Source organism: Falco punctatus, assembly GCF_963210335.1.
Source record: "Falco punctatus genome assembly, chromosome: 6".
NCBI lineage: Eukaryota > Metazoa > Chordata > Aves > Falconiformes > Falconidae > Falco > Falco punctatus.
Window position 1 is genome coordinate 12,633,273 of NC_137585.1, and position 27,469 is coordinate 12,660,741.

The 27,469-nt window shown below is 41.4% G+C and overlaps 2 protein-coding genes across 3 annotated transcripts in view; one reads left to right on the plus strand and one right to left on the minus strand.

Moving 5' to 3' along the window:
- MANSC1 (MANSC domain containing 1) overlaps positions 1-27,469 on the plus strand; it is a 342,189-nt gene that overhangs the window by 256,288 nt on the left and 58,432 nt on the right. The window lies entirely within an intron of this gene.
- Positions 1-27,469, minus strand: part of BORCS5 (BLOC-1 related complex subunit 5) — a 77,739-nt gene that overhangs the window by 17,527 nt on the left and 32,743 nt on the right. For both annotated transcript variants that reach the window (XM_080392459.1, XM_080392460.1), the window contains exon 3: positions 4,461-4,618. In XM_080392459.1, coding sequence (XP_080248585.1) covers positions 4,461-4,618 — 158 coding nt within the window. The remainder of the gene's footprint in view (positions 1-4,460; positions 4,619-27,469) is intronic.

Below are 27,469 nucleotides of genomic sequence, written 5' to 3' on the forward strand. Positions count from 1 at the left end.
GTTGCCCAACTTCTAGCTATACTACTTCCCTGTTTCCCATTCACTGTTATTCATCATCCCCTATGAAATTACTCTCCACATTCTCTCCCTGCCACCCAAAGCAGATATCCTCCACTGATAAGGATTTAATATAAAGTATCCCTCCCTTTGCTTCATTTCCTTCTTTCACCCAAATCTTACCTAGTATTTAGCACTGGTCAATGTTTGCCTTCAAACTAATCTTGGCAGAAATCTCCCATTTTACAGATCACAAAACTGAGGTGGACATTTGTGGTGAAGAGAACACATGCAGCTCTCATGAACCAAAGAGCAGCTGGAGCTGCCCCAAACTGCAAACTAGGTATCACCGAGATCTATAGCACTGTCATGACAGAGACAGATATGGGATGCAGCAAGTTAAAACCTCCTGTGCTGTGACTGAGAAACGGGACGCAGCTTGATGCAAGCAAATGTCACTTTAATTAGCCTAATAGCATGATTATATACACACAAGCAATTGTTACATCTTATTCTGATTGGTCCAAAAACTTGCATATTCTATAACTATGTGGCAACTCGCACGAAGATCTCACGCTAGATATTTAGCAATTCAGCAATAGTTAAAGACAACAATGTCTGCAGCTCTTGCACCACGTCCTTGAGCAAGCTGACAAACCGACCGCCTTATTCCTTGTATAGTCTCAGCTTCATACTTAGTCCCTGTTTCTATACCCTTCAGTAATTTCTCATGTCCCTTATCACCAGGGCTTGTGGCCCACAAGCTCGAGCACGTTCCTTTCAGCTAACTGATTGTTACTTGTGGTCCTGCTTCCCAGGCCCCTTCCTGCACTCCTGTCTACAGGTAGGATCCTAAACCCACCACAGAAACAAAGAGAAACCACCACAATTGAGCTCTTTTGACCTCACGCTGATAGATACTGCAATTTATTTATTTATTTATTTAAACATGTAACACCCCAAAGCAGGCAGACTGAGACTGTTTTATCCCTGCTCACCAAGTCATGGTTTACTCCTGTGATTTTTAGCTTGATATATCACATTCTCCATAAGGCATGTTGCCACCTCTGTCCCCATTATTAAAAGCTCTGTGGCAAAAGCTCCAAGGTGCAAGTAAGATCAGTTTAACCTGTTAACTAGCTATAATTGCCTTTTATATCTCAGCATTTTATAAACGTTGTCTACTGGGTTTTAAAAATGCACCTTTTTCCTAGCATATACATATAACAAGCTCACATGGGTCCAACATACCATCAGCAGACAAACTAGATTCCGTTCCCAGGCCCATCTGAACAGAATGCCCCCAGAAGTCAATAATGCGGTGATTCATCCAGTAAGCTAAAAATTTTCATCCTACAAAATACCAAGGCACAGACAAATTACTCAGAAAATGCTGCACACAGGCTATTTGCTTGAAAACTGTCAAATTTTGTGAGATGCCATAACCCTGAATTAACACATACATAAATCCCAAACTGCTGTTCTGTTGTTTTTCAAACTGATAAGAAAAAAAAATTAAAAGGAATCCTAAATATTTCAGTTGTCCTGGAATTAATGTAGTATTGCAACAGATGGTGAGTCAGCTGCCAAAAATTAATATGAAACATAACATTTAATGCATAGTGGTTATTTTTCCCTAAGAAGATGCAAGCACGTCCTTTTTTTTTTTATTTTTTTGGCAAACAAAGGCAAAACCTATTGTCATAAAAATAAGTCCATTCCAAAACCAACAGTTCAGGTACGAGTAAGTGTAACTGCTGAAGAGGGGCAGTTGAGTCACCTACCCTCAATCACAGCTTCAATTCTTTTCCCTTCAAAGAAACACTCGGGTAAATTTATTTCGCCTAGAGAATGAACAGCAAGCTGGAAGCTGCACAGGTTCTACCTTTAGGAGCAGATACTGATCCAGACAGCACACCATAAAGACATTCCGGCTAAACTGTGAAATGGGATGGAGAACAAAGCTTGACCATTTTGGTCCCCAAAGTAAGGGAACGCACAGATGGGTCTGCTCAGATCTGCAATAACTTAGTCATGCAAAGTTTTTTGTTTTCCTTAACTTACTCTCTTTCTTATTAAGAACCATTTTAATTTAAATTGTGCACTGATTTACAAACCACCACAGTCAACTGTGAGTTATCAAGGACCAAAACATTTACAACAGTACTTTTGAGTTTTGCCAGAAACCAGGAAACTTTTTTCTGGCCACACAGACAATGAGCAAAAGATAATTTGCCCTGGGACATTTTGTCACAGAAAGACATAAAATATCTTGGCTGCAGCCAGTATGACTGTAGCACACTATACAGCAGGACTATTACTACACCAAGTACAGTCAGTGGCAGTCTGAAAAGTGAACATACCTCAGACAAATGGTAGGAAATTGGGGACTGAAGCTCACCAGCGTTTTCTATGAAAGTTAAAACCATCAGTCACTTCATAAGTATGTTATCAGAAGAAACATACTTCAACACTTACATTGTTAAAGAAAGGAAAATACAACTACTAAAATAAAGGTAAAGGAATTTACTGTCAGCTCACGCACACATAAGGCTTTCCACAGTACACTTCATTTTCCCTTCCATTTTTACTCTTTACCAACAGTTAGCTTTGTCTACATGGCAAAACTAAATCATTGCTGACAAATGGGTGCAGCCAAATGTGATTTCCTTTGTCTGCACTTGCAAGGAGAGACATACCCTGCTCTAGCTGAGCTGCACCCCTTGCTGTCAACAACTGTCAACAGCGGTTCAATTTAGTGCACCAAAGAGAGCCCAAACAATTTGGAAAGAATGATTTAAGCTGAGTAGGTCCCACCCGGCCCCTCCAGAACACACACGCAGAACAGCCAATGCAAGAAAAACATTTTAAAATTATTAGGAAAAGGAACAGTAAAAACCCACCAGATCTGGCAGAAGGATTGAAAGCATGTGAAGTTAATTAAGTATTGTGGACCAAAAAAATCAACAACCCAACTGACTTGTCAGTTGCCCAAGTTACAGAGTCACCCATTTCTCCTAGACTTTGTCAGAGAGGAGTCTGTGATAAAGAAGCTAGTGACAACATCAGTCATTGTTTTATTTATTTTACATTAAAAAAGAAAATCATAAGCCTTATAAAACTGGATGAAAACATCACCACAGCTAATTTGAAAGGGACTCTGCCACTCGCCCTACGGAAGGCAAATCCAAGTAATATAGATTGCAATGGTGGCGCCTACCACGACTTTAAATCATGTCGATATTCCCTCTCACACTTTAACAGCCAAAAGAATTACAATCTGCTTGGATTAAAGCTGTACACTGTCATTAGGCTGGTAATTAAATCCCATTTCTGAGATTGTGTGATCTGAGTCACCAACATCTGCAAATATCTTTACATCTTGTGTAATAGCTGGCCTCAGATCTTGATACACCAAAGTAAAAAGGCCTTTTTAACGGCTCCCACGTTATTTTGGACTTACAACTCGATGATGACAGCAGCTTCTCAAAACAGCCCATGAATCAAATTTATTATCCAGTTTGTCATGTGGGATTTTCTTAACTCTAAGCCAATAGAGCAACAACAAATCAAGGTCATTGTTTATACTGCACGAATAAAAATTAACCACCTGTTCAAAAATTTTTCTTTTGACACTGAGAGGTATTTGGTCTCACGGACTATTGACATATGCAGCATTCACCAGTTCTTCTACACATCTGGGAGTATGTGAGAAAACACTCCTCAACAGCAGCCTCTCTCATGCCAGTCTGTCTTGACTTAAAAAAAATGTCAGCAATCCTACCACTTCCATCAGTAGTCACACATGAGAAAGATAATCTAATTGCAGGATGCTCATCCCAGGAATTAATTTCCTTCCCAACAGTTTCAGTGAATATTTAAGATGATCAGTGATTTTTCAAATAATGGTTTAGTGGTAAAAACAGCAGTACCGGAAGACCTTTTTGCCATATGGATCAAAGAAGAGACAGCATGTTATGGACTTCGAAAAGAAGTCTACCTCTAACAAATCTGTGGAAGAAATAAATAAATGGAATACTACCTTCAGCAAACAAGATGTTAAGGTATCCATTTCTTTCCTTAAATTAGAGCCTAACCATGAAGCATAACAAAATATATGCTATACAGATCTAAATAAGGAGCGTTACCTTTAAAAATTCCAGTCACCTTTTACTTCTTCAACAGTTACTTGCAGTACTTGCCATACCAGACAAACGGTCACTGTTTACGGCCAGGAATTGTAAGGCACTAACCCATAAACACACCACCTAACAGCAACCACAATGAAAGCCAGGAAACTTTGCTTTAAGTGCACACCCACAATGTTTCTCTACAGGGTTTACTTTGAAGCGGACAGTTTCAAGTGAGCCATGGCCATCTCCAGTGAGCGTTCATAGCAGAAGGTGGCCCAGCCGATGCCCCGAGCCCCTCCCCACCAGAAGCAGGCATGCTGCAGGCAGTACCTCCTTGATCCGCTTCACAAGCGCATTCTGATCAAAGGCAACTGCTTCCGCGCACTGATGAAGATGATCTTGGTACCGGAGACACAGCTGCAGCACCTGCTGGGGGTCCAGCTTCTCTAGTTTGGTGTTAGTCGGGGAGGTCTGCCCACTGAGGAGTCCTACAAGGCAAGGGAAAGATCAGAGTTAATATGATGGTTCATGTAACTAATTCAGCTGCAAGCCAAAAAGCAGCAGTACAAACCCAGAAGAAAAGCTTTATTAGGGGTAATGAAAAACTAAGTCAGCATCTTAGGCTGCTAAAGGGATTTCAGCAATGTAATAGTCTAGTGAAGGCTGAAAGTGGGAAGGGTACGGATCGAAAATTTATGGACGTTTAGGATTTATAGCAGTGCAAAGAACAGTTTGCCATACAGCTCAGCCCTCCATGATAGAACTTAAAACACAGACTCTAAATGTACATCAGCCTGGCTTTCAGCAATATGCTGTGTAAAACAAGTCCTGTTTCTTCTCCTCCATAAACAATTCTAAGCTGTGAAAAATTAACCCCCTCCTCATTTATGTAAGCCAGAAGGGGAAGGAGTTGAGATCTACACACGCATATGGGCATAGGACTCAAATTATTTTCACTAGAACCATGCTGTCAAAACCAGAGCTCTAAAAATTCACTGGTCCTCCAAAACAAACCTGAATAAAAAAATTACCCACTGAAATTATTAGGGGTGAAATGTCCATGTTTTGCCTACCTTGCCTTTTTTAAAGTTTCAGAACCCTTTCATCCATGAAGATTTTTCTTTACAATCTCAAAGACTAGCAATATACTTTTTTTTTTTTTTTTTTTAACATGGAATTAAGATCCTTACCTACTCACTTGACCAGGCTTCACAAAAAGCTTACCAAAAAACGGTATTTGACTTAAAACTCAGACACTGGAAATATCCAGAGGAACAAAATTGTACAGAGAATTTTCTCTTGCCCATTGTTTGTTGCCTGCACAGCAAAACTTGAGAACCTTTTCTGAGCTCAAGTATACATATGCCATACTGACCACTTTGCCCAAAGCTGCTGGAAAAAATGTTAAACTCTAACGTCTTGTTGTTTGGGGTGGGTTTTTTTGGTTTTTTATGTTTTTGGGGGTTTTTTTTGCTATTTCAGTTACTTTCATTTTCCTTCAGCATTAGCACAAGTTTTTTCTTGCTGGGACACCATCTGTGACAAACAGCACATACACACAATCTGCTTTTCCCAAAACATCCGTCAAGCTATGTAAACTGAATTCAGTGACTGCATGCATGTGCTCTTTGGAACTCTCAGTTTACAGACAGGAAAAGACATTAAAATAGCAAATGTAAGCAAGTATCACACCAAGCAATTAAAAAGTAATAAATGCCAGCTATTTGTATTGGAAAAGTTCTTCTAAGAAATGTACCTCAGTGGGAAATGGAAACTATTTTGGATGGCCCCCATGCCTATTGGAAGCTACAATTGGTGACACCAAGTTCTTGCCAAAACACAAGAACAAGATAGAAACCAAGATGTAAGTCAGAAGCATCTTATGAATTTGAGAAAGTTAAACCTCTCTGAAACATTTGTAGACAGAAATGAAAACAAAACTAGGACAGCAACTTCATCAGACATGATGGAGTAGGTTTACTTTTCATCAACACTCAACATTTTATTCTCTCAGGCTCTCAACTATCCTTTGACAAACCTCCTTCTTTCCTCATCTTAAGAGGGGAAAAAAACAGAAGGTAATTTTGTTTAACTGACTTGCTGCCCACTCTAATTGCCCTGCCTGACTCAAGGTCAGGAGAGGAAACAGATGCTTCACCTTTTAGTCTCAAAATCCTAGGCAATAGTCAAATTATTTTTAATGTTTTAGAATAATCTTAAACAAAATCTTAGGTCCAACAATATCATTTGCAAATCTTTCAGGCCTACTTTCAGCTGATATTCAAAATTAACTGGGAGCAAGCCCACTGAATTAAATAAGACTTTCTTAAAATGTGTATGTTACATCTCCTAGTGTTTCCTCAGTTTGTTAATTCTGATCTTCTATGAAATTATCTTGTCAGGATAAATGTTCAAATACTGTTGTCAACTTTTAATATGTTGAATGTTCGCATAGGAATAAAGAGTTCACTGTACACCTCAGGCAGTTATCCTGTTTCTACACTGATCAAATGCATGATGCTATCAACAAACTAATTTTCTTCTATTACTAATCTCTCACCAACTTCAAGAGGAGGAAGAAAATTAGACTCTATTTAAGAGATTTAATTAACATAAAATGTGTATTTTGGCCAACTTATGCTGCTTATGAGAATTTTGATGCAGAACAGGCCAAGGACTGTAAAATGAGCTATAAAGGAACATGCTACTCAAACTTATATTAGGTATTTACAACCTTGTACAGGTTACATAATGCTAAAAGCAAAATTAATAAACCCTAAGGAGCCTCTTATTCACTATCCAGAAGAACACAGGCTCAAGTGATGGGAGATGTTAACTGTTCAGCTGGAATTCCTTCAGAAGGCGGCAGAGGTGGAAATACAATCCAGTACAAATGTTTGGAGTAGCAATAAAAAACAAACATATGCTGCTTGAAGATAGACTATAGTATTATTTTGGGTGATGCAGTAGGGAGAAGCCAAAGTAATTAGCTTCTCCAAAGACCTTTGGGCTCATGCTGAAAATGCCAGAAAACAATTTAGCTTAGAGTTTGAACTTGCAATAAAGGAAAAAGTAAACAGCAGCATCAAAAAGGCCACGCAGCCTTCCACCTGGCAGAAATTCCCCATCGTCAAAATGTCAAACCACCATTTTTTGTTGTTCACAGTAACTACTTACTACCTGTGCTATAAATATTAACATTTTCTTAACATTAACATGCAGCACAAGACAGACACCAATCTCTTCCAGCAGTTCCAGAAGAGGGTCACAAAAATGGTCAGAGGGCTGGAACACCTCTCCTGTGAGGAAAGGCTGCGAGAGTTGGGAGTTGTTCAGCCTGGAGAAGAGAAGGCTCCAGGGAGACCTTGTTGTGGCCTTTCAGTACTTAACGGGGGCTTGTAAGACAGATGGAGAGACACTTTTTACAAGGGCCTGTAGTGACAGGACCAGGGACAATGGTTTTAAACTGAAAAAGGGTAGATTAGATTGGACATAAGTAAGACATTTTTCACGGTGAGCATGGTGAGACACTGGAACAAGTTTCCCAGAGAAGCTGTGGACGCCCCATCCCTGGAAGTGTTCAAGGCCAGGCTGGATGGGGCTTTGAGCAACCTGGTCTAGTGGACAGTGTCCCTGTCCACAGACTAGATGAATTCAAGGTCCCTTCTGTCCCAAGCTATTTTATGACTATGATTTTATTAATTACATTTTTTAGTAAGCCAGGAGCTTTGCTCCAAAAGAGCAGATGACAACAGTAAGTCATCTTGAAACTTCATGGAAGAGAGACTGCAACCATTCAAATCCTGGAGAGGTTTCACCAGGGAAGCCCAAGAGTTAGAAACAGAGAGATGCAGGGCTGGAAAGGACCCCCACCCCCCATGCCATGGAACCCTGATCTCTTCCCTTCCTCCTCTCCCCAGCAGCAGGCAGTGAGCCCAAACAGGTTTCATGCAATACCACCTTCAAGAGCTCTGCACTTGAGAGACAGCAGCATACTTCCCTATATCCATGGAAAAACTTGAGACCCACAAGGGAAACCCTGAACCAAAAGTGAGACACAGAAAAGGGCAGGGGGTTAAAAAGGGTACTGCTATTGTCTTTTGCTCCTGTACTAACAGAAAGCTGAGGAATTATCCAAAAGCCTCTAGCAATTCAGCACTGAGAGAGCATTTTTAGAGCAAGGAGATGGCTAGCACTGCAAACCTCCAGATATTATTAAACAACTTTACTCCTGAAAACTGCTGCTTCCTTCTTAAAGCCATGCCCCACACTTTGAACTCTCCACTGAACAGGGCCGTCCCTCAGTGACTGGTCTACATGTGATTTGTAAGAGGATATTAGATCATATCTGTTGCAACAAAATACTTATTAGGTCACTCTTACAAGTGCCAAAAGGAGGAGAGACAGAGGTTACCGAGTGTTCAGGCGCCCTCCCAAAACAGCCAAAACTTGAACCTGGTCACCAGCCCATCTCAGAACAACTAACTGCTGAGCTACTACCTCTTCTTCACTGAGAAAAAGGTGTTTCTGTGATTTTATCTGTGTGATTACTACTCTCTGCCTCCCAAGAACACAGTTTTGCTCTTAAATGGGAAGAAAACAGCATCTGACATTTTAATTTCTTATTAAATTAAATACTCATTTTTCAAGCTGTTGGTTCTCTTCCAAAGAAGGAAGCGCACCAGGAATCGTCTTTGCACTGTCTGAAGCATTGAGAAGAGACTGCTTGGCACACGAGTAATGCAACGTACCCAGCGTGACAAGGACAGGAGGCATGGAGGATGCCGTGGCTTGGGGAAAACAACAACAGGGAAAGGGGAGAACGACTACAGCAGAGCTTTAGCGCAAGAACCAAAAACACTTTGGCAACTGCCAAACATGCAGTCTTGGCTATCAAATTACACTGTACAACAAGTAAGAAGACAGACCACATTATATGCCTGCCACAATGAAGAGAAGTCAAGATTTCCCACCTACTCTGGATACATCTGATCAGTAAACAGCATGCCCATCGAGGTGATAAACAGCAGCTGGGACAAAGATTCACATTTCAGCTCCGAAATGGTGCTTTAGAAAAAAACAACCCAATACACCAAGTATGTCGTGCATAGAGAAATACCATATATCACTACAAGGCTTGCTGACCCACAGACTTGACAAATCTGTTATTGTTTCCATATTCCTTGGCAAAGCAGAGGCATGTTAAAACCATTTTCCTCCTACTTAGTCATCTCCTTGTTGGTTCCAGGTCAACGTACACTTCCAACAAATCACATCCTACTGAGCAGAAGAAAACTGTTAGTTTAAAAAGCATTTTTATGACTAGAAGTGAAGTTCTCAAAGAAACGCTTTACATACTATAGTTATTCTACATACATACAGAACACAGTAACCCATCATAGTTATGTTCTGCTGCTTTAATGGACAATCCTAAAACCAGCATGAGTGCTTTCTACCCTGAAAAGTATTAATTATTCTTTTTAACTTCTGTATTTCCACTGTCAATCCCCTTTTCAAACAGTAACAGCAGACATTACAAAAAGAAAACCAATAGGTACAGTTGTTAATTTATTATTACAGATGGCAAAGCACATGATGCTGTGGTCTTGTTAGTGATTTTCAGGCCAAAGAGGGTTGCTGTCATCAGCCAACCAATCTTACTGTGGAATGTAACAAAAGACTTTAAAAGTAACCCCTTATTTAATCAGACCAGAAGTCTACCTGGCCCAGAATACTGCTTCCAACATTTGACAACCGTGGACACTGAGAAAACAACTTCTTTATCAGTTCTTCTTCCTCTTCAACAACCTTCCCGCCTCCAAAGTTATTAATAAAAATTTCAGGCACAAAATACTGTGCTCAGTGAAGCTATGATACTTGAACTGCACTAATCCTTCTTGAAAGGTATACATTTATCTCCACAATATCCTGTGGCAATAAGATGCTTATTTATGCACAGCGTGAAGAAAAACTTTCTTCACTTGCTTTACACTTGCTACTCTGTAGTAGTTGTGCTGTGACACACAGAATCTGTACAGTGGGGTGTGCTTTCTCCCATCATCTTTTCCAAGCTTGAGAACCCCACTGATCAGTCTCCTCTCCCACACAAGACTTAATTTCTCTGATCACCTCTGTAACACCTTCAAATACCTCTGAGGCCTGACCTCCCTCTTTAAAAGCCAAGTCAATTCTTCTACAATGTATAATGGTTTTATCTCTAACAATCGAGTTACTTCTGTAATTGCTGCTCCTTTGCTAATCAGCAACACCCTTTTTAAGAGCACACACTACAGTGTATCGCACATATCACTTCTTCTCCAGAGAGCAAGGTTAAATGAAGCAATAGATTACACACCATGATTAGCAATAGCTTGTCATCTTTACAGAGGCATTCCCAGTTCTGGTACCTGTTTCTGTAGGTTTATTACTGTGTACATTACCATTTTTTTTCTAAAACCTCTCCTGTGAATGTTTCTCATTCATCCTTGAAAAGAATGATGTGCTACTTTTGTAGCAAATGCCGATTCAACTACTTGATCTTGCTTTTATGAAACTCTTCTCTGAAGACAATCACAAACTCTTCAGCAAGCTTCTGGAGAATCTAAAAAGCTTTCATTAAGCATAGGTTAGTAGAAATTTGTTTTCAAGGAATTTCTGCTCTGGTCTCCTGATAATTTCCTATTTAAACTGCCAGAGACTGTAATCTCTATGCTCTCCTAACAGAAGTTTCTTTTTGCTTTTTTGTTGGTGTGGATATCTCTTTGCCTACAGCTCCCCTCACACTGCTTTAACTACAATGTTCTCCCCACTCCTACCCTTCAGCATCACCGGTGCTGCCTGCAACTTACTTTATTTCAGCTGTTCCCAACTTCTCCTCTTACTACCCTCATTTTTTTATGAAACTCCTCTTCATAAATTTAATCCAAGACAGTAAAACTTTTCCAGCTTTTCTATTCTTCCTTGGATTTGAGTGGATATGGTTACCATTAATAAAATAGCATTGAGTTATTTCATTTACCCTCATTAAGACACCATTAGTTTTAGCTTAAAAAGCACCAGTGTTTTTCAAGTCTCCAGGGATTTTCCTGTGTTCCAAGAGTATTTAAGAATGATCAACCCCACAACTTGCCTCATCAAGTATTTCTAAAGCTCTTGGGAAGAAGCTACCCAGTCTGGTCAGCTAAAGTCTGGCCTCAGCAGCCACAGGTTAGCTATCATAGTCACCTTTCTCGTTGCTATTTGCATGGTGAGACTGTTTTGCCAGTGCCTTCAGGCACCTTAAGTACCAAAAAAAGATCCATACAAGAAACAGATGAAATTACATCCCTTTTTTGGGATTGAGTCTTCTTTCTTGACCACTATTGCTTGCACAAGCTTGGAGGCAGCAAATTGCTATTAGCTGAGACCGAGAGCTCATTTCCATATATTCTCCATGCAGGACTTTATTAGGACGTATGGAAAAGAAATAATCACACATGTGCAATTTCATCATCATCAATTTCAACATACATATTGATGAAATGCTCTGAATTTTAATTGTGTACTTCCCCTCTCATTCTTGAAGACTAAGAAAAGACTACATCTTCAGTAAAGTTGGAAGATTCAAAATAGGTTTTTTGGTGTTGGTTTTGTTTTGTTGCATAGCTCTTTGGTGGGGTTTTTCTGTTTGTTGTTGGTTTTGTTTTGTTTTTTTTTTTTAAATAACACCTCTGTTAGGAAACATCAAATTTATGCACTCAAATTTAGAAACCCAGGCCGCCCTTAAGAAAAGGGCATACACCACAGAATTACTATAAGTCAATCATAAAGAATCTGAAAGAAAATAAAAAAATAAAATCACTGCTACTCATCTAGAAATCTTTAAGCTCAAATGTGGATGGTCACATGATCTTTTTCACAGATCGGTTTATTTTCTAAAAATCTCACTGATAAAACACCTTGTAATAAAATACATATTCACTCCAAGACAAAAGTTGGCTTTGTCAACTGTGTATTTTCAATTCCTTTGAACTTTAATGGGGGAACACAATGACTGCAGGCAAACTGAATAGCTATTATGTGAGCAAAGAACATATTTGTATTGTGGCAAGGAATGTTGGCTGTAACAGCAGATTTTCCCTCTACTTTGGAGTCAGTACCATGTGATCATTTATTTCTGCATGGGTGACAGATGGGCTGAAGACTCTCATCTTGTCACATCATTTAACAGGCAACTTTTCTGACTACAGAGCTCAAATATGCTCTCAGTATGAAGGAAGTCTCAGCCTCCCAACGCAATGTTGCCTGTAAGCCATTATTCACCAAGATATATACATCCCCTCCCCTCTTATTCCTCCACCATTTGTCTTAAAAAACAAACAGTAAGAGATTCAAGACATTTAGGCTTCTATGAAAATGTAGTCTGCTACAATTCTAAAACAAAACCCCCACATTCTTACAGATTTCCACTTTTTCAGGTCACACAATTTACATTAGAATAAACTGAGATTCGGGGGTGGGGGGGTGGGGGGGAGGGTTGTTGTTATTAATTACACTAAAAGGCTATTTGTTTCTGATATTTCTGCTTTCGTATTGAGCCTCATTTCTGTCAGGGACTAGATCCTTCAAGGATTTCTATACATAATTAAAGCCTTCTCCTGTCACATAGAGATGGCTATACAGAGCCAATAATCTGCACACCATTTTTTGTACCATTGAAGCTTGTAACTTCTCTGATGCGATGACTTTTGTCCTGTGCTTTGTACAACCAGTACAGCACTTAGCACAATGGAGCCTGATCATGACTGGGACTTTGAAGACTGCTGCAAAACACAAATATCCCAGTGATGCAAAAAATTTCTAAATCAAAACTTCCATTTGGAAAGACGTAAACCAGAAAGAAATCAGAGATCTTCCTCATTTGGATTGTTAAAAATCTCAATGTCCAAAAGGAGAAAATAGTGTACCATCTGCATGTACTGAGATTTCAGTCTGCAGTTATTAGATGTGCCCCTCTGGAAGTATGAGATTGCCCAGCATTACACCTTCAAAAAGTCGCTAGCAGTTGCCATAAAATTGGACGCATGTCTACTGTTACCTTCTTTTGAAGCTTCAGGTAGGAAATAAGGGACACAATACACTCTGAAGAAAAGCACACAGCTGCACTTTTTCAACTAAAAGCGGACAAGATCCTACCCAGACCACCTCCCCACTAATATTTCACTTCCAGAGCACAGAATATGGAAAAGCAGCGGTTTTTACTATGCAGTTGCAATATTGTATTACCAACTTCCTGCAACAGGCCCCAAAGTATAAAAAGAGGCAAAAGACTGGAAAAATAGATGGGGTGATTCACAGGGAAGTGTGAGATGATGGTCCTGTGCCACGCAATAAGCTGTATTCACTCTGCAGCAACATTTATTTTTTTTTCAAATTCATCAAGAGACACTCAAGACCTACCACCATCTGATTATGTAAGCACATGATATCCTCAAGCTACGACTGACCCCATTACCCTAAGTACTCTGCAAACCCAAAGGCCAGAAGACTGACATCATTTCATAAGATGAGGAATTGAGGCACCAAGAGATTAAATGATTTATCTGAGACCACATGGAAACTGCTGTCCCTCAGCCTAATGACTTCACCACCAGAACATCCCTCCCCTTCTCTCGCTCTCAAATACCAAATGCCAGCAGGGCAGTCAGCAGCCGAGCCTACTTTCCTACCGCGCCACCAGCACTGAGCATCGATGCAGTCACACCCACGCAGATTCTCAGACTTCTAACAAAGGTTCATGAGACAACCAGAGTCAAATCAACAGCTTCTTCCCTCCAGCCCCTCCATACATACTCAACTGATGGAAGGGTCCAGCTCCCACCTTCCTCATTATATTCCTCACCACAGCTCTGGCACAGAAAACATTTCACTTCACTAAAACCACAGGGAACTAATCCTGTGGTTTACTTCTTCCTCTAGGGTAGCAAATGGAATCACAGCACCAAGAGATCAAAAACTAGAGCTAGCCCCAGGACAGACAGGAGAGAGGGAAGGAAAGGACAGAGGGGGACTTCTCTGTTTTATCAACAGCAAACTGTCACTTCAATTCTTTTTATGCATTCAAAGCACTGGGAGAGTCTAAACTTCACCTGTCCATCTATCTTCCTTGAAATAATAGGACCTTAACTACCTTTCGTTTCTCTCCCATTGCAAAGTTCAGCTGAAATTTGCCAGCAGATGCAAAGTTTTCTAGGCTGTAGATGGAAGAGAAAAGGGACAGCAGGAACAAACTCAATTTCTTTAAAAAAAAAAAGATTTAACATCCCCCCCTCCCAAAATCTACAAGCTAAAACTCATTTAATTAATTCTACTAGTAGTAATAGAGATTAGCCTCACAGCAGTCTTTATTTTATTTTAGGCAAAAGTGCATGGATATTCATCCACATGACACAGCACTACTAACAGAAAAAAAACACCACAAAACCCAACGTTCAGTGGCTTAGAGGAAAGGTGACATCTAAAGTCACCTCTGAGCACAGGGGCACCCACGTGAAGTCGGAACACATTTGCTATTCCACAATAACCAGCCTGTGTACACACACTAACCCCAAGTACATTCAGTGGGGGCAGAGTACACTGCTGCTTTGACGAAAAAGCAAAAGCACACACACACAGGCAGTTACTACAGCGTAGCTGAAGTGCTGCAAGCCCGCGTTCACAACCTCATTTCCTTCATGGTAACTTGTTCATAGACCTTGCCTTGTCCCTGAGTCCACATTACAGGAAAGACAATTTAAGGCAAGCCAGCCAGCCACTTCAGGCTCACAGATTACATCTATGACATGCCTGTAAATGAGTTATTCTCCTTCAACAAGTAAAATCTTTTATTAGATTAACCAATATTGCCATCAGCTGCTTTTCTCTGAACTTCTGGGCACTTTCTTCAGTTCAGATGTCAGTCTGAAAGTTCTCTGTTTACAGTTTATTGCCAGAGCATGGCATGGAGCAAGACTGATGAACAGGCCATTTACAGATTCAGCAAGTCCAAGACTTCCATATTCTTTTCCAGACATGGAGAAAACTGTTTTAAAAGTGGCAGAGAAAACTTTAAAGATAGCTTCACTGGAAGAGTTTCTTTTAAGTAAGTAATAGGATCTGTCGATGAAACTTTTTATTGATGCTTTATAATTGCAAACAGAACACAGTGTTGATTCTGGCATAAACATCATTATATACAAGAAATACATGGTTTCTATTTGATATGTAGCAGCGCTTTTCATGTATTTCCTACCATTTTTGTATCATCACAAAAAAGTATAGACACCTGTGGTATCTTCCTCTTTCCTCAGAGGGAATTTCTCTATCAGGTCAAAATACAGTCAAGCATTAAAGACTCAAAATCATTCACTTTTGTTCTGGCAAACACTATATCCTCAATTACAACTGCAGCTCCAACCTTAAGGGCTTGAGTGAAGGCACACTGCCACAGTAAAAATAATGTCATGGCCAAGAGTTACGGATGTGTAATGAACTTTGTCCATTTTTCCAAGAGTACTATCTAAAACATATATTAAAGAAGCACTGTCCAAAACACAATATTGAAACTTTCTGGCCACAGGCACTAGCAACAGTAATTTCTCTCTACTATGTGCATTGAGGAAAATACAGCAAAGAACAAGAGTAATCTGTAAACAGCGCAGAACTGACATTTTCTGCTTTCATCTTCGTTTATCACATGCAACCCAACTTACCACTCAGCCACTTTGCTAGCAATGTGGGCTGTCATTTCACATCCAAATTTTCATTTGGATGATACTTATTTCTTCTCTGAAGGCTTTATCAGCATGACTTGGAATGGCTGCACTACTCAGGACTAGGAAAATCCAAGTGGGGCTGATGAAACTTTAAAATTATACAGCCTATAGTTATATAGCTCATACAGCATATACTTCACAGAAATTATGTAACTGCTCCTTAGTTTTTCTTATAACAAATTTAACTGGACTAGTTTGTTTATTAAGGTAAGTGGTTGTCTACTAGCAAGCCCAGCTGAGTAAAGGAGAGGTCTACCCACCACATTTCTCCTGTTGTATACAAAGCGAGGAAGCGTCACTTTGGGAACCTGGATGACTTCAGACAATTAAATATCTGTCTTTGGCAACCCTACTGCCCAAATAGCACAAAATTATTCAGGAAGAGCCATTTTCTATCTAAATGATCTTACCATCTGACATTTCTTCTGTGAGCGCCTGCTACCAAAGTCTGAACCAATGCTTTCATCCCTGTCCTAGCTCTCCCAACTGTATTTAAATATTCAGGATTTGTTCCTACCTTCCTAATTCAAGTTAGCCAAACCTAAGTGCTGATGTACTCTTCCTTCAGTCTGCTTTGATTCTCTTCCCACATCCATTAGAACCAATTTTAGAAGTAACTCAAGGATGTCATTTTGGAGGTAACAATGGATGTCATTTTCCCAGCAGTATTAGTATCTAAATATCTATTACTGTTCCCAGCATTATATTGCAACATAAAGGTATTTTCCCTGGTCAGAAGGCAACATGGAGTTGGCATGAAATTATAACAACTAAATTTAGGAAAATGAAATTACTCAAAGGCTGAACTGGGGAGAGAAGGAGGAGACAACACACACACTATTTACTTTTGACAGAGTGTTTAAAAAACTAATCACTCAGCTTTGCGGGGCTTATTACAGCACCTGAAACATTCAACAGCTACACAGAAGTAAGTGGCCTGCTGCGCTCTGTATTACCTCCATGTTTATCATCTCCTGTCAAATACTGTCAAGCGACAAAGTGCCTTGAAGAAAGACAAAGCACAATAAGGAATCCGTACAACCAAGTGTTTTAAAATCCCGGGAGGTGGGTGGGGCGTGCAGGGAATCAAGCAAATTGCACCTCCTCTGTAGCAGACAGTTTACATTCCCCTTGCACTTCAGTAAATGAAGTCACCAGTAAAACTGCATGGCTCTACGTAAGCAAGCTTTGAACACCTAACATTATCTGTGTGAACCTGCCCTTAGAGGTAACCTGTAGGTAACTGTAATCTAGGAGTACCGCTTTTTTCAGTTGCAAGTAATAGCACAGGGTTAGCAAGCCTGGGAGCTTCTTGAGCCCCAGCTCTCCACTGGAAGACGACTCAAGTCCCAGCATGGCCATCAGCCCAGGGAGACACATCTCAGAGCCAGCTCCGACAGCTTCCACAGTCCAGCTCTACTAAGCACGTGCGTCACTCCCTCTGCAGTTAGAGATACCCAGAATATAAAAATTCATTTCTCCCTCCACTTAACACCAATCCCCCCAAACAGTGCAGCTGTAAAAACTTCCTCCCCCTTATTTTTGTTTTTTAATACACAGTCTGCTGATGGAATGCTCACATACGGCACAAACCTATTTCCTAAGTGTCATGGAAAGTATCAGTCATTTTAAAGCAAAACTTCCCTTCCTCACCATAACGGTTCTAAATACATGGTAGGTGGAGCTTTGCTTATCCTAAATCACATTCCCCTCAAGTATTTATAAGGTCCGTGTCCTGCTTACAGCTGGGATAGAGTTAGTTTTCTTCTTAGTACCTGGTGCAGTGCTGTGTTTTGGCTCTGATGTGAGAACAATGTTGGTAGCACACTGATGGGTTTGGTTGTTGCTGGGGGGTGTTTAACCTGAGTCAAGGACCTTTCAGTTCCTTGGGCCCTGCCAGCGAGAGGGCTGGAGGGGTGCGGGAAATTGGGAGGGGACACAGCCAGGACAGGTGACCCAAACTAGCCAAAGGGCTATTCCATAGCATATGACGTCGTGCTGAGTATATATAAGCTGGGGGAAGAAGCAGCAGGGGGGACACACATCCGGCATCATGGTGTTTGTCATTCCAAGTAACCGTGACACGTGATGGAGCCCGGCTTTCCTGCAGATGGCTGAACACCTGCCTGCCCATGGGAAGTGGTAAATGAATTCCTTGTTTTGCTTTGCTTGCGTGCAGCAGCTTTTGCTTTACCTATTAAATTGTTATTATCTCAACCCTCAAGTTTTACATTCCTTTCTGATTCTCCTCCCCATCCCTCTGGGCTGGGGGGAGTGAGTGAGCAGCCCTGTGGTGCTTGGTTGCCAGCTGGGGTTGAACCACGACAGTTATTACAAGACCTATAAAGCCTTTACAGCTGGAAAGCCTCCCAGCAGCCAAGAAAAGCCCCCTCTCCCTGTTTAAGGAGATACCCTTGCAGAACTACATCCTGCGCTCATCTCAAGACATTAATGCCACTGAAAAGGAGATCAATCTTGTTGGTCTGCTACCCCTGTTTGCCATGCAGGCCCCGTCCTTGTACCAGTCCTGGCTCTCACTGAGCTCTTCCACAGATGGATTCAGCTCAACAGCCTACCCAAAAACTACCTACTTGCTGTTATTAGTTCCCCATCAGCGCACCAAGCCAAACTGGTTCACAAGGGGGCCAACAAGCTTCAGAAGCACCACAAAATGCACAGCTATAGGTATGTCCTTCCTCCTCTCAACTGTTAGGTCATCTCTCCCACTCCAGAGATGATCTGGAGACAGACATTCTTCCTCAGTCTGGGGCAGAGTCTGGCATGCAAAATTGTAAGAGGCCCCCACCGGCACAGGACTCACTCTTGGCATCCTCTGACTACACTAAGAGAGAAAGAAAAATACATCATGTTATGGATGCATACAGCATCAGAATACCACCAGTTAATTATGGGTACATGAGGACATCTGTCTACTCCTTTTGCTCATAACACTAGAAAATATGCAAGTAGTCAAACAGAACTAAAACCACTGAACGGTTACTAAACTGTTGAGTATGTTATTTGGTATGGCTTTAGAAAAAACCAAACAAACCAGACTTTCTGACTCAGTTTACTATAAAAGAAGGTTAACCGCATTTCAATTAACACATCTCCATCGGGTACTACTTGTGCACAAAGCCGGTTACAACTCTTGGTGAGACTCCAGCGCTGTAACCTTTTCTAATGATTAACGAGGGGCCTGAACCAGAGCGCAGAGCTGTGATGCTTTTACATGTTGAGAAGCAAGGCTTGCTCCCCCAGCTCAGGCTCCTGCCACAGTAGAGGGGCAGAACTCACCCCCTCAGCCCCAAGCAGCCCGCAGCCACAGGACTGCTCTGGCGGCAGCACCCATCGCCCCCGGATCCTGCAGCATCCAGGAGGAGCCACTGGGCAAGAGAGAACCAGCCAGACGCCTCTCCCCCTCTGCAATATACTGCTGGGCAGAAAGGCACCTCAAGAAAACCACATTATTCTATATTTATATATATATATATATACACACACACACAAGCCCATAAGCTCAGTTTCTCTTCACTCACCATCTGAAACAACTTGGTTTGTGACACTGACAGCAATTGATTCCTGTATTCTGTGCAGAAAGTTCTGACTTCAGATAAGAAACAAAATACCAGGAAGGGATGAGCTGTAAAACCAAAGACAGGCTTGCTCCCAGGCAAATACTCTGTTATAAAAATAGGGAGAGGAAAAAAAGGGGGAAAAAAGACAGAACGCTTCCAAATTAAGTTTTCAATATTACACATGAAGACAACTGAAAATGAAAAATTTGGTGGGACATTATCTGCTTTTGCTGCTATTTTAAAATGACAGAGGTGAGAGTTATTTCTCACTGTATTTGGCATTTTTAAAGCTCTTAATAGCAAACTGTAGTCTCAGCATTCCTATGAGACGGCATCTCAAGACTTTATACTTTTCAGATCATTAAAGACTGAAGAAAGGATCACGCTGCAATGCCTACAAGCAGTCACTCGATGTTGCGTATCAGCCAGAGCAGGGCTGCTCTTCCACAGCAATTTGCCACCCCAGTTCAAACAGACACAGGCTCAGCTCCCGTGCTGGCGCCTTCAGGGCGAGGGGTGACCAGCCAGCCCCAGGAGGGGTCCCTTCCCAAAGGGCTGTGTGCTGCCCCGACCCCGGCCACCCCTTCCCAGGTTTAGCGCTCGCACAGCTGTGGGGTATACTGGTTCAAGCTGCCTGATCCAGCAAAAGCCTTTTCCTTTCGGCTGACCTGCTTCTCCCTCCCACTGGCCCAGCAGCCATCAAGCCCACCACAACAGAAGACCACAGTGGTCTGCAGCAGCAGCACCACCTCGGAGCGATGATGCCTTCACACTGTGAAATCCTCCTGGTTTTCACTAAGATTCGGAACCTAGGTATACCAACCAAAAGTGCAGCAACAAGCCACCAACACAGGTGTCCTGGTTTTGGCTGGGATGGAGTTAATTTTCTTCCTAGTAACTGGTACAGTGCTGTGTTTTGGATTTAGTACCAGAATAATGCTGATAACACACCGATGTTCTCAGTTGTTGCTAAGCAATGTTTATACAAAGTTAAGGACTTTTCCGTTTCATAGGCTCTGCCTATAAGAGGGCTGGAGGGGCATGAGAAGCCAGGAGGGGACACAGCCATGACAGCTGTCCTGGACTAGCCAAAGGGGTATTCCATACCACAGAATGCCATGCTGAGTATATAAACCGGGGGAGATGGCCAAGGCCTGTTGATCACTGCTCGGGGACTGGCTGGACATCAGTCAGCAGATGGTGAGCAACTGTATTGTGCATCACTTGGGGTTTTTTTCCTTCCCTTTGGATTTTATTCCTCTCTCCTTTTCATTACACTTGTTGTAGTTGTGGTTGTTATTATTATTTTATTTCAATTATTAAATTGTTCTTACGTCAACCCTCAAGTTTTGCTTTTTTCCAGATTCTCCTCCCCATCCTGCTGGCAGAGGTGGCAGGGGGAGTGAGCTGTGTGGTACCTAGTTGCCAGCCAGGGTTAAACCATGACAGCAGGCTATCTCCCTTTGGGAAACACACCGAAGGCCAGCTTACTTGTCAGGACCAGAGACAAGCTGCTGTGCTTCACTGCTGTCAGCCTACAAAAGGTACTTGCTGCACCTATGTAGACTCCTTACGTGCAGCAGCTTGCTCCTGTGTGCAGCTTGCAGACTCAGTAGCTTCAGTTTAACTTTTGGAAAACCCTCTGTCAGGTCCGGTATGATACCGAACCCAGCAAGACACTGAAGTCCTACGAACACTATACCCAGGTCTAAATGACCTCTAACTACCACATCTACCACTGATGCACTGTAACCTGCAATGTGGTTTTGACATTACGTTCTCCATCTGCAGAATGCAACCCATACTTTCTCAGGTTTCTTATGAAGGTGATAGACCTTGCATGCTTAAACTTTGTTCACATTAGCCTCACTGGTAACATCAGGATGGCTGTAAGTAACTGTTTCAGATGCCAATTTGGTATAGGGTCCTACACAAACATACTCCCTTCTGCAATGATTTTAGCACTGCTTTTTGAAACTGTACAAAAACAGGGTCAGAGGTAGATTTCAGAAAAAGGGTGCAGAAGGGGATCAGCCAGAATTTTTTTTTTAGATGTTGCAGGGGAAGGATTTTGATCATATGGGGCATCTGTAACCACAAGGATGATGACAGAAGAGCCTTACCATTTTTTGTTCCGAAATCACAAGGCATTTCTTGTTTTCACTAATATAAATACATATCAAGAAGTTGACTCCACTCTAACAAAAAAAAAAAAAAGTCTAAAAGCAGTATAAAAAACCCACCATGGTAGTTGCAGACACATACGCATCTCTTCCTAGGTTGGGGGAGAACAAGAACAGAAAACTATACAGAATACACGGGTGACAATAATGTACAACAGTATCTAACCCCTTAACTGCCTTAAAATCAAGGTACAAATCGATTTAGAGCATGGTAAAACTTGAAAGTTCAGAGCCTTGAGTTCTCAAGACTCTTTGAAATGCATTAGTATCTTAAATGTTTTCATCGAACTCTCTAGTTAATATGTGATTTATTCCCCGCCCCCCCCCCCCCTTCTTTGTCTGACTTAATTTATGGAGAGGAGGACAGCATTTGCAGCAGCAATTAAATGGTTTGATTGATTCTGACATCTTTCAGTAAAGGAGTGGAGCACACAAACTGGCCTGTTCCTCCTTCCCAGCTACATTGCCTGCACTCCTAAATGTCTCCAACACAAATGCAACAGTTTTTCCCTCTCCAATCTGCCTTGAAGACTGGTGCGCTGCTCTTTGCTCATACCCAGAGTTCAGTCATTGCAACAGAGGTCTGACGTGCGCACATGTCTAGTAAGGTCATTTAACAGAGAGCACTCAAATCTATTCAATCAGCACCACGCTAGCCGAATTTTCTGAATGAGATAGTGTGGTCTAGCAGGAAGTCATCAAACTGAAAAGCTTCCGGAGAGTCACATATACCTGAGGGAATTGCGTAACAGGAGGATCAAATGTAAAGCTTTGCCTCCTCACGCTACCACTGCAGCTCTAAAAGCCTGGCGATGAAAGCCAGTTAAATACATTACATCATTAAACTGATTTGCTAAGTTTGTGCCTCCAGCAATCCAGTTTTTAAAACCTTTTACATTCTGAAAAATAATGGCCTGATTTTCCACAAGTGCTCGACATCCTGAAAGGCTGTTTGCTAACCACACAGATACCTTACAGATGTTTGGGTAGATGCAGGCTGCTCGTACCAACCAGCTTGTATACTTGGTGGAGATGAGGAAAAGAAGGGATACAGGACCCAGAAAGTATCTCAGATCTATACTGCTTGAAGGCTCAGTACCGGCACTTATTTCAGCCTAGGAGAGCTCTCTTCTAGTTTAACTTGTGCCACTTGAGAAATTGTCTGCTCTGAACTAGAACGCACAAACACAAACAAAGTAAACACCACACAACTCCTATTTTTTGTCAAGGGAAAAAAAGTTACTACACTAAGTCACATACTTTAAAAAAATAAATAAAAAGCTGTGTCACTATGCTTTACAGGAGTATTCATACAGGGGACGACCAGCAGTAGGTGTTCTAGTATAGGCAGCTCATAGATCAGATGCTGTTAATGATTGCCTATGCTTTTCTGGTTTTAGAAGACTCTGTTTCATTTTTAGAACAATTTTAGAAAAAAATGCTTCTATCACAACATTCACATTATATCTACACCTCTTCTCAGGTGCTTTCCAACACTGCTCACCATCAAATTCACCAAATACTAGTAGTTACTTCGTTGATTTAGAGTGGTGGTACCTGTTGGAAGGCAGCTTTCACTGTTCTGCTGCCTGCCTGCCTGGTGTAAGTCTCTCTTTCTGCAGAGAAAACATCGCATTACTTGAAGTATAAAATATGATGAAGCTTTAAAAGAAGGGTGCACAGGGACTGAGGGCGAGGGAAGGTCCTCCTATTCATTGGCCAGGCACAGAAGCTACCAGAGGTCACAAAAGCTGAACTTCTTTATTCAAGCAAAAATTCCCATTAAAGCCAAACAAGGTTTTGTTGAATTAGGGCCACAGGAATGAGCCTATAGTACACTCTCAACTGGGAGCAAGTCAAAGCAAATTACGCAACAGCCATCAGGAATCTGTGTACAGCTCTTCAGATCCACAGTGCAGGAGGAGCCCTGAAACATCCTTAACTTTTGCCTATTTACGTCCTAGCACAGAAACCCCTTCCAACAAAACAAGCCATACTTTTATATATTTTTATTAGCCCAATTTATAGGAAACAGCGCTCTTCTCTTCCTCTTTCCACTCCCCTCCTTCCCACCCTTCCCTCTCCTTCCCCCCTTGCAGTGTTGTGCTGTTTGTGTGGAAAAAACCGAGCTCCTGCCTTTGCCAAGAGTGACATCAACTCATTCTTATCCAGTGATGTCCAGCAGAATCTTTCTCTGATAAACATTTGCTCAGTGTCAGAGCCCCAAGGCTACTGGCTGCATTTTGTTTTCATTGTCGCTTGTTTTCTGACACTCTGCTGCTCCTTATATATGAAACCCCCCTCCACGTCTTCAACTTGGAGCCAGAGCGATGCAGTGAACAGGACATTCCTCCCTGCTTACCCAGGTCTTCCCGCCACCCCCTTCCCTCTGGAACAAGACTCTGTTTGTCTCTCTATGAACAATAAAAAGCTGATTCTGTGGAGAAGAACCAAAAAGAAAAGGAACAAAGCATGTGCAAAAAGCAATTCGGGAGTGGAGACATGGATTTTTGACATTTGTTTTCTCTTTTTTGCACACATTTTCTTACAGCCTTCCCTAGCATGCTCTAAAGTTAGGGAAGAATCATAGCTGATCAATGGGCTGATGTACCTTCTGCGTCTTGCACAGCAGCACTCTCCACCAAGACTCAGCAATATTTGCTCACATCTGGCATCTGTGCTCACGCTTCTGGGCTCACCCCCATCTGATAAAGCACCTCAGATGTTTCCCTCTTCTGCGCTCCCTCCTTTCTCTATCCTCTCCTCACAAGCCATCAGCTTTCTGGAGCAAAAGGAAGCAGATGATCCTTTTCCTCACACACCACCCAAGCTGACATTGACCTGAAACACATCAACCTGTGCCTTCAGGCAACAAGTACCGAATGAAATATTGTTTATCCCAAAAATGTGTAATCCATGGATGCAAATCCATATGGTATGACGGATACATTGCATCTATAACTGTATCCTTTCTTGGGTCACTGGGGAGGAAGAAAAATCCATTTGTAGAGTTTTCCAAAAGAAAAAGTCTGCTGTAATTGGAAGGAGATATTCTGGTAGCATCAGCCTACAGACTCCCACTTTTCTAGGAAACTTGTCCTAAAACCTTCTCTGGTGTTCATGAAAAGGTTGCAGCTGTTCTGAACAGCTTATAAAAACAATGTCCTTTTAGTTTGTATGTGACAGAATGAAGGTCAGTTACCTTCAGAAAGCAAGTGAAAAAAAATATTACTTTTGAATGTTACCATTAACACATACCAACTGTACTAGAGCATTAGAAGTACTGAGGAAAACTGACACAGAAAATTACTCCCTGCCAATGTTACTTAGAGGAGTCTGCTAGAAGAAAGGAAGGGAAGGCGGCGACCTGGCTTAAAACAAAGCACAGGAATCCAGCATTCAGACAGGTCAGTCAACCCTGTCCTTTTATTTTTCAACCTCTCAAGTTGTCAGTGGTGCAGCTAATACCACTTGGATCCAGCCACTCTTGCAAATTCACAAATGTTAGTGATAGCTGCTGCCACAGGGCTACCTGCAATACCCTCTTAGAGTAAATTCTGTCCTTGTGTAGCTTCTCACTATTTTTTGTGCTTCCTTTATTACTACTGTTTTCGATTTCAGACAGAAAATGTTAACAAACAAGACAGTTCCTCCACTCATAGTCTCATTTTCTAAAAGCCTTAACTGCTCCCATTGAAGTTCATGACCGTGTCAGTGCCCTAAACAAGTAGGCAAGAGTACAAGTCACAGCCATAGTGGAGGTCAGGCAAGAAACAACATTGTGAAACAAACCATGAGGAAGGAACATACAGGCTCTCAAATACACTTTAAGCAATAAATAAGACATATTTTAAATCCGTTTCCACTGAGAAGGTTGCTTATCTTTTAGAAAAATCTTTGGGAAGATCAAGGTCTTACTTCTTGACATAACAGTTCTTTTGAAACTGTGAAATATTAGTAGCAGTTAAAAAATTAAGTCATCCACTAGCCTGCAAATACATATTTTTCAAAGTAGGCTCCTGTAGACTGATCTATGTATTACCTATTGGGACGACCTCTCTCTTTTCCAATAAGACAGCCACATAAATTAATGGAAATTTTCCTCTTGCCTTGAAGGCCTGATAAGATGCTACACCACTCCTGCAACAGATCGCCCTCAAGGTTATCCCGTCACTTTTCATTACTAAACAAGCCATTTTCCAAAATACACAAAGTACATTTTTACCACCAAATTCATTATAAACATTTGCACTGAAACGTATCTTAACTCAGTGGTCAGAGCTTGGGTGGAAAAGGGAAGAATTCTTCTGAAGAGGTACAAGCACATCCATGGGATGCTGCCACATTGGCGGTTGCTTTACTGTACTAAAGGTGAAACAATAGTTGGCTGGCACATAGGGATGTAGCTCCATAGGAAACCCGGGTGATACTCACACCTGTGCTCATTTTAGGGTTGAGTTCTTTCCTAGGGTATCACAATTGATGGTATTTAAGTGTTTCCAGTATCTGGAAATGGGATGTTTGGTCACAGAAATACTGACAGGGACAAAAATTCCCAAATGACCTTGACTATAATTAACCATCTAATTATAGCGGCATTTGGCCGAACAACACCTCATTGGCAGTCTCTGACTGTTTTGTTTCAACAGATAGACTGACTGCAGAATTTGACAGAACTGCCCTCCCACTAAGATAAACTCCTATGTAACAAGAGAGGTGATAGTTGCAATACAGGAATTCATACGCCTATGAACAAAATAAGAACAATTTTCATGGCAGGAAGGAAAAACATATAGCAGTGCTATCTCAGAGGTTTAATTAGCTTAGCAGGAACACTGATAACAAGACATCTTATCAGAAGATTTGCTTTCAACAAAACCAATTAGTATCAATTTAAACAGAACAAGCTGATACAAACGTGTACATAACATGCATAACCTTGAGGTTCACAATGCCTAATAATTAAGCACTGGATCATTTCCCATATTCAAGGGATAAAAGTTTGTATAAATCAACAATAATCAAAGGAAAGTTGCTCTCCTATGGGGACAAGAAGGGTTTGAATCTAGTACATTGATTTCAGCCAGTTGTCCTTGTGAAACTGAGCCATGGCAAGGCTCGGGTTTTTTAAGCAGCTTTTTGAGATCTCCAAACAAGATTGTGAACTTTTCCTTCCTATCGTTCTGAATTACTTTTATCTCCATTCCTCCCCTCCCCCCAAATCAGTCCACACTTCCAAAGCCTCTTACAAAGTAAAAGCTAAGCCACAGCTAATTAGCAGAATGCCGCTTCCACTCAGAACTGTACTTACCTACCTCCTCTCCTCTCCCTGTTCTTTTGCAGCCTTCTCTACCTCTTTTCCATTACCATTTATTTTTAGTCTCCTGCTTCCAGCAGTATTTATCTGGATTTTTGAATGGTTTGATGAGTCCTTATTTACTGATACAGATTTTAATCTCATACAACCTCTAAACAGGCTGGATGAGCAGAAAGTGAGGTGGATTGAAAACTGGCTGAGCTGCTAGGCTCAAGGGGTTGTGACAAGCAGCATGAAGTCCAGCTGGAAGACAGTTACTAATGGTGTTACTCCAAAGAGTGATACTGGGGCCAACACTGTTTAATACGTTTATTAATGACCTAGATGATGGGACACAGCACGCCATCAGCAAACCTTCCGATTACACAAAACTAGAAGGAACAGCTGGTAACACCAGAGGGTTGTATTGCCATTCAGAGGCACCTTCACAGGCTGGAGACATGTGCTGATGGGGATCTCATGAAGATCA